Source organism: Oncorhynchus mykiss, chromosome 2 (genome assembly GCF_013265735.2).
Source record: "Oncorhynchus mykiss isolate Arlee chromosome 2, USDA_OmykA_1.1, whole genome shotgun sequence".
NCBI lineage: Eukaryota > Metazoa > Chordata > Actinopteri > Salmoniformes > Salmonidae > Oncorhynchus > Oncorhynchus mykiss.
The window spans coordinates 57,935,947-57,948,419 of NC_048566.1; the positions used below are offsets into that span (position 1 = coordinate 57,935,947).

The following is a 12,473-nucleotide window of genomic DNA, read 5'->3' on the forward strand; positions in this document are numbered from 1 at the left end:
ATGTGCCAGAGAGACATGCACTCACATCCCCCAAAAAGTACCAGATGACACATCTCTCCATTCCAATCCAAACCCATTGAAAAAACCCATGACACACTCTGGTCCAGCTGTCTGATGCGATGACATCATAAAGTCAACTGTCCGTAAGCACTGAGAAACACAGTCACAGACCAGGTCTGCTTCCCAAATGGCGCCGTATTCCCTATGCAGTGCACTACTTTTTGCCCGGGGCCCAAAGTAGTGCACTGCGTAGGGAATAGGGTGCCATTTGGGATGCATGTCACCTCAGACAACAGCCTGTCCTGGTCGGGGCTCCTGTTCCACTTTAGTTTCTGGCTAAGACAACTGCTCTAGGACCAGTTGCCTGTTCCCCCAGGGTCTCACCTTCCCCATTATGAGCTGAATAGCTAAACTGACCCTGGCTGTTGAGTAGCCACCTTTCAGTCTGGTAGCCAACTCACTGGGCACGGGGGAAAGAGGGCACTGTGTCGCTCGCCATCAGCTTCACCAGCCAGTGTCGACTTCCTTCCCCCCCCCCCCCCCCCGCTCATGTCATGTGTTTTATTCTCTCCTCTCGGAGCGCCCCGGCCCTCCCTTGTTTGGTCTCTCTCTCCTTTTTCCCCTTTTGTTTCTCCATCCCTCCACGGGGAACTCTGAGGGAGAAGTAGAGTAACGCACACATATCGAGACGCCACCCCATATGAATGAAGTTCATAGAGAAATACGTGTCAATGAGTGTAACATAACATCTATCAATGTTGAAGAAAGAAATGGAAAGCTTGTGTTTGTAGCAAGTTCATGGGGACAAAGGATCCCTTTTCCCCCCCACAGAACACATGGCGTGTGTGTTGCCATATTTGGAATGCAGCACACACGCTTTTCCACCAAAAACAAATCACATTCTCCATTACTACAAAACAGTCTCAGTTATGATAAAAAGGTCTGTTTGTATGGCCTGAAATCACTGAGATATTGACTGAACACAGAGAGACAGAGAGAGAGAGGGGAGAGAGAGAGAGAGAGAGAGAGAGAGAGAGACAGAGAGAGACAGAGAGAGAGAGGGAGAGACAAAGAGAGAGAGAGAGAGGGGAGAGAGACAGAGAGAAAGAGAGAGAGACAAAGAGAGTGAGAGAGAGAGGGGGGGAGAGAGAGAGAGAGAGAGAGAGAGAGAGAGAGAGAGAGGGGCACACTATATTGGTACTATTGATTGGCGCTCAAACCCCCCCCCCCCCCAAACACAGCATTATGTCTTACTGGAGGGAAACACACACACGCAGATATGGGCAGTATTTCTGTGGTATTTGAATTACTTCTGAGTATTTAGTATGTTCTATTACACTGGGTTGAACTACACTCCAGTGTATTTTTTGAAAGCTGTAATTTGTATTGTCAAAATACCCCAAAACATTTATATACCATATATTTCTATACAATATATTTTGTGGCCCCCTTTCACACCCTACATTAGTATCAAAAGTCTGAAAAGAGCGTCTGCTAAATAAACGAAGTATACATGTATATGTCAAAGTGAAAATCGCAAAACGTGCTCAGTATTACTCTGACAAGCTCCGCCCCGAAACGAGGCCCGTGATAATGACAATACCCAGTGATCCAGATACCAATGATCCAGATACCAGTGATCCAGATACCAGTGATCCAGATACCAGTGGTCCAGATACCAGTGATCCAGATACCAGTGATCCAGATACCAGTGATCCAGATACCAGTGATCCAGAGTGGTTTTTGTATTTTAAAATCCACCATACATGCATTTTAATTAGGTACAATACTTTGCAATAAGCATCTTATTTTGTTTAAATACATTGGTCTTCAGGGCGTTTTGTAGTTGTATTTTGTAATTGACGTCCATCACCATGCACACGCACGTACGTACACTCCCCCTCCCTTCTCCACCCCGGGGGAATTGATTTGTCTGAATGACTGCCCTCCCTCCATCTCCTCTCTTCTATCATTCATATGGGGGGAGACATGACGCCATCCTCTGTGCCCCTCCAGCTGTCCCCTCTGCTCTGTAGGGGACATTAGCATTTCAATGTGTGTGCCCCCCCCCACTATGACATCATTGCACACATGCCCCACTCCACTCTGCTCCACAAAGAGTCTGCTAAAGCAGCAGGGGGCCAAGCGTAGCCACTAGATCAGCGTGTCACAAAGGACAACAAAATTGCAATGTAGCAGATTGAAGGGCAACCAGTATCAATCCGTTTGTGCCTATGTTATGTTTATGGTAGCGTTAGCATGTGGCTATGTGTGTTTGAGTGTAAGTAGTGGGGGTGGTTTGTAGCAGCCAGGCAGCTTACTTCCTGAGCGCAACACAATCTGAGAATAACCACTATGACACTAACAACACCTCTATTGAATAACAATAATAATTTGGTGGGTGCCTATATTTGTCCTTTTTCACACATGTACAATTGTGTATTAATATATTGGTATTGGACATTTTTTTTGTGCATATCCCAGTCTCCCTGAGACACCCTCGGAGAGTGGGGTCACGGCCAAAGTCTGCCATTATCAACGGCGACCCTGGAGCATTAGGTTTAAGTGCCTTGCTCAAGGCCACGTCGGCAGATTTTTCACCTTGTCGGCTCGGGGATTCCAACAAGCAACCTTTCGGTTTACTGGCCTGACGCTCTAACCGCTCGGCTACCTTCCGCTCATTTTCAACAGGGGATGACAAACGTGTATTTGTCTCGATCTTGACTAACGAGTTTGGCGGCTCCTGCCTTGAAGCCATTGCACAGCGTGAACAGGACCAGGTGTGGAGTGCTGGGCTCACGGCACTGAACCAGCTCACGGCACTGAACCAGCTCGCGGCACTGAACCAGCTCGCGGCACTGAACCAGCTCGCAGCACTGAACCAGCTCGCGGCACTGAACCAGCTCACTGCATTGAACCAGCTCACAGCACTGAACCAGTTCACTGCACTGAACCACATGCAGAGCATACACACTCTCCAGCACATCTAATATATAGCTACACACACACACACACACACACATAATTAATGTTGGAAATACACAAACTGTACATTATATCAGTGCACACTGTGCAACACACACTACACACGCACGCACACACACACACAGTGACACCTCGGCATTGTCTACTCCTGCTGTGTGAAATGTGTAATATAAAACACCTGGCTTCAGTGCACACACAAATCGATAAAACTGTCAATGCAGAAGAGAGAGAAAGAGAGGAAAGAAAGAGAGAGGGAGAGAGAGAGAGGCAGAATGTTCAGAGAAAGGGGCCTTTGTGATAGTTTTACATGTCAATGACCACACGAGTGAGCACTATGTCACGCTGCAGAGCTGAGCTCGCTCTCATCTCTTTCTATCCCTCCGATAAATCCCTCTACTCTGCTTGTCCATCTTCTCTTTCATTCGCTTTCTTCAAGCCTCTGTGAATCCCAGACTTCAAGGGATGCCTGGATCTCCAGTAAGTCAGCCATAGCCCCATACCTCAATACTGTTTTACCCCCTACCCTTGTACCTTGTAGAGTTGTACACCACAACCTCTGCAACATACCCCTTGTGCCCCCAGCTCCCCCATTGCCCAATACCCCCATGTGAGGGTCCCCCCCCCCCCCACAAAGCCCCCCAGGCTGGGTCAGTACACACCTCGTAACTCCCTCCCTTCTTTGGTCCTGCGGACTCTGATCTTCAGCCTCCTGTCTGACTCCTGCAGGACAGGCCAGAAACAGTCCTCCGCCGGGGCTATGACCATGTCCAGAGGCATCGCCCTCAACACGCTCAACATACACGCGTTCTGGTGTGCTCAGATCTGGTGTACACTGACTGGACGTCCAGACCGGGGGAATCCCCCAGGAATAAGTCGGCAGAACGGGTAAACAAACAAATAACTTCCCGAAAAAGGTCCAAAACTCGACACCACAAAGTCCCGAGTCGTCACTACTTACACTGGTGGTGTCTACTCAACTCAGACGGTCCCCAAGTCCAAGGAGCAGAACCTTAGTCCCAGAACTCAAGAGAATGGACGGAACCCGCTAACAGAAAGCAAGCTACTCCCAAACATCTGTAGATGTACTGTCCACAAGTTCCACAAGCCAGTTCTAGAACTCATTCAGATCAAAATCCACCCAGAATGAGATGTATCCTATAATATCTAACAAAGCCATAGAGGTCCAGCACTATTTTGAGGAATAATTAAATAAATAACTATGGAGAAAACAAATGGTGGTCATGTATCTCTATCTCTCTCTGTCAGTCCTGTGCTGTATTGCCTGCAGTTTCTACAGTGTGTCTCTCCGTGCCTCCTCTCCGCGTGTGTGTGTGTGTGTGAGCCCACAGCCAGAAGAGCAGTACCCTATTGTTGTGCTGCTTCGCTCTCCCAGTCTCTCATTCGCTCACACTCCTCCCCCCTCCCTCTCTTCCTTTCCTCTGTATAGAGGATGACGTCGTTCTCTCTTTCCTCTCGCTCGCCCGGGGAGGGGGGGGGGGGGGGTGAATGAGCTCACTTGCCGTGAGCTAAGACTCTAACCCCCTCCTCTCCCTCCCCTCCCCTCCTCCCTCACATGGTCCCTCCCTCCTCCTCCCTTGCTCCCTCCTTCCCTCTCTTGTGGAGCCAGCGCTCTGTCATAGCTAATGTCTAAGGCATGTAACCACATTCCTTACTCACCAGACAAATATGTGGCTACCTCAGGGGCCTAGCGAGCTGGAGCAGAGAAAGACAGCAACTACTGCTCAATGGGTTTTAGCAAAATACACTGTGTCTCCGTGTGTTTAATTAAATAGTGTGTGATTTATAATGTGCAGTGTGTGTGCATACAACAAGTAGGAGATATCACTCCCTCTGAAACACATCACTCAATCTGCCTTAGCAACCCACACACTCAATGCCTGTGTGTGTGTGTGTGTGTGTGTGTGTGTGTGTGTACAAATAAATATACACACACACAGACACACACTAACATTCAAAAGTTTGGGGTCACCTAGAAATGTCCTTGTTTTTGAAAGAAAAGCACAATTCTTGTCCATTAAAATAACATCAAACTGATCAGACTTTACAGAAGCCTCACAAGTCCTCAACTGACAGCTTAATTAAATAGTACCCGCAAAATACCAGTCTCAATGTCAACAGTGAAGAGGCGACTCCGGGATGCTGGCTTTCTAGGCAGAGTTCCTCTGTCTAGTGTCTGTTCTTTTGCCCATCTTTTATTTTTATTGGCCAGTCTGAGATATGGCTTTTTCTTTGCAACTCTGCCTAGAAGGCCAGCATCCAGGAGTAGCCTCTTCACTGTTGACGTTGAGACTGGTGTTTTGCGGGTACTATTTAATCAAGCTGCCAGTTGAGGAATTGTGAGGTGTCTGTTTCTCAAACTAGACACTCTAATGGACTTGTCCTCTTGCTCAGTTGTGCACCGGGGCCTCCCACTCCTCTTTCTATTCTGGTAAGAGCCAGTTTGCGCTGTTCTGTGATGGGAGCAGTACACAGCATTGTACCAGATCTTCAGTTTCTTGGCAATTTCTTGCATGGAATAGCCTTCATTTCTCAGAACAAGGATAGACTGACGAGTTTCAGAAGAAAGTTATTTGTTTCTGGCCATTCTGAGCCTGTAATCGAACCCACAAATGCTGATGCTCCAGATCCTCAACTAGTCTAAAGAAGGCCAGTTGTATTGCTTCTTTAATCAGGAAAACAGTTTTCAGCTGTGCTAACATAATTGCAAAGGGGTTTTCTAATGATCAATTAGCCTTTTAAAATGATAAACTTGAATTAGCTAACACAATGTGCCATTGGAACACAGGAGTGATGGTTGCTGATAATGGGCCTCTGTATGTAGATATTCATGAACAAATCTGCCGTTTCCAGCAACACTGTATTTCCGATTAATTTGATGTTATTTTAATGAACACATTTTTTTACATTTTCTTTCAAAAACAAGGATATTTCTAAGTGACCCCAAACTTTTGAACGGTAGTGTATATATACAGTGGGGCAAAAAAGTATTTAGTCAGCCACCAATTGTGCAAGTTCTCCCACTTAAAAAGATGAGAGAGGCCTGTAATTTTCATCATAGGTACACTTCAACTATGACAGACAAAATGAGGAGAAAAAAATCAAGAAAATCACATTGTAGGATTTTTAATGAATTTATTTACAAATTATGGTGGAAAATAATTATTTGGTCAATAACAAAAGTTGATCTCAATACTTTGTTATATACCCTTTGTTGGCAATGATGTTTTCTGTAAGTCTTCACAAGGTTTTCACACCGGTATTTTGGCCCATTCCTACATGCAGATCTCCTCTAGAGCAGTGATGTTTTGGAGCTGTTGCTGCGCAACACGGACTTTCAACTCCCTCCAAAGATTTTCTATGGGGTTGAGATCTAGAGACTGGCTAGGCCACTCCAGGCTCCTTGAAATGCTTCTTACGAAGCCACTCCTTCATTGCCCGGGCGGTGTGTTTGGGATCATTGTCATGCTGAAAGACCCAGCCACGTTTCATCTTCAATGCCCTTGCTGATGGAAGGAGGTTTTCACTCAAAATCTCACGATACATGGCCCCATTCATTCTTTCCTTTACACGGATCAGTCGTCCTGGTCCCTTTGCAGAACAACAGCCCCAAAGCATGATGTTTCCACCCCCATGCTTCACAGTAGGTATGGTGTTCTTTGGATGCAACTCAGCATTCTTTGTCCTCCAAACATGACGAGTTGAGTTTTTACCAAAAAGTTATATTTTGGTTTCATCTGACCATATGACATTCTCCCAATCTTCTTCTGGATCATCCAAATGCTCTCTAGCAAACTTCAGACGGGCCTGGACATGTACTGGCTTAAGCAGGGGGACACGTCTGGCACTGCAGGATTTGAGTCCCTGGCGTCGTAGTGTGTTACTGATGGTAGGCTTTGTTACTTTGGTACCAGCTCTCTGCAGGTAATTCACTAGGCCCCCCCGTGTGGTTCTGGGATTTTTGCTCAACGTTCTTGTGATCATTTTGACCCCATGGGGTGAGATCTTGCGTGGAACCCCCAGATCGAGGGAGATTATCAGTGGTCTTGTATGTCTTCCATTTCCTAATAACTGCTCCCACAGTTGATTTATTCAAACCAAGCTGCTTAACTATTGCAGATTCAGTCTTCCCAGCCTGGTGCAGGTCTACAATTTTGTTTCTGGTGTCCTTTGACAGCTGTTTGGTCTTGGCCATAGTGGAGTTTGGAGTGTGACTGTTTGAGGTTGTGGACAGGTGTCTTTTATACTGATAACAAGTTCAAACAGGTGCCATTAATACAGGTAACGAGTGGAGGACAGAGGAGCCTCTTAAAGAAGAAGTTACAGGTCTGTGAGAGCCAGAAATCTTGCTTGTTTGTAGGTGACCAAATACTTATTTTCCACCATAATTTGCAAATAAATTCATTAAAAATCCTACAATGTGATTTTCTGGATGTTTCCTCCTCATTTTGTCTGTCATAGTTGAAGTGTACCTATGATGAAAATTGCAGGCCTCTCTCATCTTTTTAAGTGGGAGAACTTGCACAATTGGTGGCTGACTAAATACTTTTTTGCCCCACTGTATATACATACATATACAGTACTAGTCAAATGTTTGGACACACCTACTCATCCAAGGGTTTTTCTTTATTTGACTATTTTCTACATTGTAGAATAATAGTGAATACATCAAAACTATGAAATAACACATTTGGAATCTTGTAGTAAGCAAAAAAAGTGGTGAATCTTGAAAGTAGCTACCCTTTGCCTTGACAGCTTTGCACACTCTTGGCATTCGCTCAACCAGCTTCACCTGGAATGCTTTTCCAACAGTCTTGAAGGAGTTCCCGCATATGCTGAGCACTTGTTGGCTGCTTTTCCTTTACTCTGCGGTCCAACTCATCCCAAACCATCTCAATTGGTTTGAGGTCGGGTGATTGTGGAGGCCAGGTCATCTGATGCAGCACTCCATCACTCTCCTTCTTGGTCAAATAGCCCTTACGCAGCCTGGAGGTGTGTTGTGTCATTGTCCTGTTGAAAAACAAATGATAGTCCCACTAAGCCCAAACCAGATGGAATGGCAAATCACTGCAGAATGCTGTGGTAGCCATGTCAGTTAAGTGTTCCTTGAATTCTAAATAAATCACTGACAGTGTCACCAGCAAAGCACCCCTAAAACATCACACCTCCTCCTCCATGCTTCACGGTGGGAACCACACATGCAAAGATCATCCGTTCACCTACCCTGTGTCTCACAAAGACACAGCGGTTGGAACCAAAAATCTAGAATTTGGACTCATCAGACCAAAAGACAGATTTCCACCAGTCTAATGTCCAATGCTCTTGTTTCTTGGCCCAAGGAAGTCTCTTCTTATTATTGGTATCCTTTAGTAGTGGTTTCTTTGCAGAAATTTGACCATGAATGCCTAATTCATGTAGTCTCCTCTGAACAGTTGATGTTGAGATGTGTCTGTCACTTGAACTCTATGAAGCATTTATTTGGGCTACAATTTCTGAGTCTGGTAACACTAATGGACTTATCCTCTGCAGCAGAGGTAACTCTGGGTCTTCCTTTCCTGTGGCGGTCCTCATGAAAGCCAGTTTCATCATAGCGCTTGGTGGTTTTTGTGATTGCACTTGAAGAAATGTTCAAAGTTCCTGAAATTTTCCGGATTGACTGACCCACATGTCTTAAACGAATGATGGACCGTCGTTTCTCTTTGTTATTTGAGCTGTTCTTGCCATAATATAGACTTGGTCTTTTACCAAATAGGGCTATCTTCTTTATACCCCCCTACCTTGTCACAACACAACTGATAAACAAATGCATTTGTTCAACCCTTTTTTGGTTACTACATGATTCCATGTGTTATTTCATAGTTTTGATGTTTTCACTATTATTCTACAATGTAGAAAATTGTAAAAAATAAAGAAAAACCCTTAAATGAGTAGGTGTTCTACAACTTTTGTCCAACATTTTTGCCACCCTTGACGAAGATTATTATTTTTTTTTTTTATAATATCAATGCTGAGCTATATTGTGTGCTACATTTATTTGGGAAATTATATTATTTTATACTAATACAATTGCTCAGATAAAAATATTATGTTTAAAAAGAAATACAAATATTTTAAAAAGGTAAAAACTTATTGGCACCCTTGTTTTCAATACTCCAGCACCCTCCCCTTGCAAGAATAACAACAATGAGCCTGTTTCTAAAATGTTTTATAAGATTGGAGAACACATTGGGATCTTGGGATGGGCAACTTTGATGGGGTGGGGGCCACAAAAAAATCGGAGGGGGCGCTCGCGGGTCTGTGTAACCAAATCCATACCCACACAGTTGCTGGCCTTTTAGGGGGCCTAAAGTAAAATGTTGTTGCCCCCCCCCCACCACCTTGCAAGCAAAACATTTTATCGGCCCCCCAGAAGTTTTAGAGTTCATATACTGCAATCCTACACAATTTGCCATGGGGTGTAGAGAATGCTTTGCAATTGTATAATTAATTTCATGCAATTCTAGTCATTTTACCATACGTTCGCAGTTTTTAATATGATATCTGTGAGAGCGACTAACAAAATCAACGGGGGGGGGGGGGGGGCGGTTACTGATTACTACAAGTTTAGAACACTGGCTAGACTAATTTACCAATCTTAAAATTGTTAGCTGACATGAGCTAATTGAGTAACAGTCAGTGACTGAAAAAACAAGCGATAAACTGCTGATGCCAACCAAATTCTGAAATTGCACCTTGTGAATTCTACTATTCTAGATTAATCCACGGACCTACAAAAGTGGGCCCTAGTTGCCCATCCCTGTCTTAGACCATTCCTTCATACATCATCTTTATAGATCCTTGATATCCCTTGTGTGTACTTATGGACTTACCTCTTCAATTGAATGCACAGGATTTCAATGGGGTTCAAGTCCGGAGACTGTAATGGCCATTGCAAATTGTAGATTTTGTGGTCAATTAGCACTTATTTTTTGCAGATGTTGATTTGTGCTTAGGGTTGTCTTGCTGGAAGATCCACTTCTGGCCAAGTGTCAGCCTCCTAGCAGAGGCAACCGGGTTTTGGGCAAAAATGTCCTGGTACTTAGTAAAGTTCACAATGCCGTTGACCTTAACAAGGGCCCCAGGACCAGTGGAAGCAAAATAACCCCATAACATCAAAGATCCACCACCATATTTTACAGTAGGTATGAGGTACTTTTCTGCATACGTTTCTGTTTTTCGACAACAAACCCACAACTGGTGTGCGTGGTCAAAGATCTTCATGTCATCTGACCATAGCACCGCCTGGAGCTTGCTAAACGGCATTGGCACTTGGATTGGAACCGGTGTTATGTTCATATGACATGAAAATAGAACTCTTTGGCCACGCAGAGATCTCTCCCGATGTCTCATAAAACATTTTAGAAAAAAGCTGGTGGCGTTATCCTCACAAGGGAGGGTGCTGGAGTTTTGACCCCCCCCCCTCACCATGTGAGTGTGTGTGTTGAAAAGGGATGTTAATTAAACAGTGTGCATTTTAGAACGTGCATGCACTGAACAATTTGTATATGTCCTTAATTAGATAGTGTGTGGGTTGTGTATCACGTATGAGTGTTAAAACGCTTAGTCTGAGTGTGAATGTATCAAACGATGTGTGTGTGCTTCAGATAATATTTACACGCATATGTGTGTGTGTTGCAGACATAGATTCAAATACTATTTATGGTATTTCAACTACTTTCAAATACATTTTAAAGTAAGTATTTCTATATATGTATTTTGAAAGCACAATGTAGTTGAGTTTTGGAATGTATTTGGAAATATATTTGGAAAGTATTGGCAAGTATTTTAAAATACTCAAATACACAGTATTAAAAAAAAAGTTAATACTCCCATGAATTTGAACCAGATCTGTTTGGTATTTGAAATAATGTATTTGGAAAAAGACTTCTGCAAATATTTTAAAACAGTGGGTTATGTGTAGTATTTGAAAAAACTTCAAATACTTCCAATAGAAACATTATTTGAGAAAACTCAAATACACAGAAAAGTATGAAATATAAAATGAAAGAGAACCTGTTAACGTGTTTTGAATTCCAGTATGATTACATCATCTTGTGTAAGTATGTTGCCTGTATGCAAAGACAGAGATAATGGGTATATGCGTGCGCGATGAGTAATTGCTCCACATTTCCTGCTCTGGCCCTTATTTTAAGCGCCTGTGTTTGCACGCACACACCAGTAATAAGCCACAGTCAGAGCGATCTCAGAGCTTTACTTTTGCATCACAAACATTACCTTGATCATCAAGTTAAAGTTGACCTTAATCATACAATTCAAACCTCTCCTCGGGGACCGCCAGACGTCTCAAATGGTTTTTGTAGCCCTTAACTAGCTCGCCTGATTCACCTAATCAAGGGCTTGATAAGGAATTGACAAGTTGAATCCGGTATGCTACTTCTGGGAAATATCAAATACATGGAACGGCTGTGGGAGGAGAGTAGCGGTTCGAAAACCACTGATCTAGATGATCAAACTAACGCCGGCTGCTATCTGAATAGGTCTATCGGACAATTTTCTTGGGTCACTATAACTATATCTATTTTGAGAATTGGATTGGTCCCCTCTACCACACGGTACCCCACTAATCTACCGACGGAAACGCACAAGGTGGCTAAAAACAGACCTCCATCCTCTGCCAGCTTGCTACCTATGGCCCGGCTAGCTGTCTGAATCGCTGTGAACCCCAACCAACCTCACTACTCACTGGACCCTTATGATCACTCAACTAAGCATGCCTCTCCTTAATGTCAATATGCCTGGTCCATTGCTGTTCTGGTTAGTGTTTATTGGCTTATTTCACTGTAGAGCCTCTAGCCCTGCTCATTATACCTTATACAACCTTTCAGTTCTACCACCCACACATGGGATGACATCACCTGGTTTCAATAATGTTTCTAGAGACAATATCTCTCTCATCATCCAATGCCTAGGTTTATCCCCACTGTATTCTCATCCTACCATACCTTTGTCTGTACATTATACCTTTAAACTATTTTATCTCCCCCAGAAACCTCCTTTTACTCTGTTGATGATGTCCTAGACGACAAATTCTCATAGCTTTTAGCCGTACACTTATCCTACTCCTCCTCTGTTCCTCTGGTGATGTAGAGGTGCATCCAGGACCTGCAGTGCCTAGCTCCACTCCTATTCCCCAGGCGCGCTCTTTTGATGACTTCTATAACAGTAATAGCCTTGGGTTCATGCATGTTAACATTAGAAGCCTCCTCCCTAAGTTTGTTTTATTCACTGCTTTAGCACACTCTGCCAACCCGGATGTCCTAGCCGTGTCTGAATCCTGGCTTAGGAAGACCACCAAAAACTCTGAAATCTCCATCCCTAACTACAACATTTTCAGACAAGATAGAACGGCCAAAGGGGGTGGTGTTGCAATCTACTGCAGAGATAGCCTGCAGAGTTCTGTCCTACTATCC

At 44.0% G+C, this 12,473-nt stretch overlaps 1 protein-coding gene across 4 annotated transcripts in view; it reads right to left on the bottom strand.

Annotated features, from left to right (window-relative positions):
- Nucleotides 1-12,473, bottom strand: part of dusp8a (dual specificity phosphatase 8a) — a 66,567-nt gene that overhangs the window by 7,824 nt on the left and 46,270 nt on the right. The window contains exon 1 of one of the 4 annotated variants that reach the window (XM_036951736.1): nt 3,645-4,366. The exons of the other annotated variants lie outside the window; for them this stretch is intronic. Coding sequence (XP_036807631.1) covers nt 3,645-3,783 — 139 coding nt within the window. The 5' untranslated portion in view covers nt 3,784-4,366. Of the gene's footprint in view, nt 1-3,644; nt 4,367-12,473 lie in introns of those variants that run through there. 4 annotated transcript variants of the gene reach the window in all.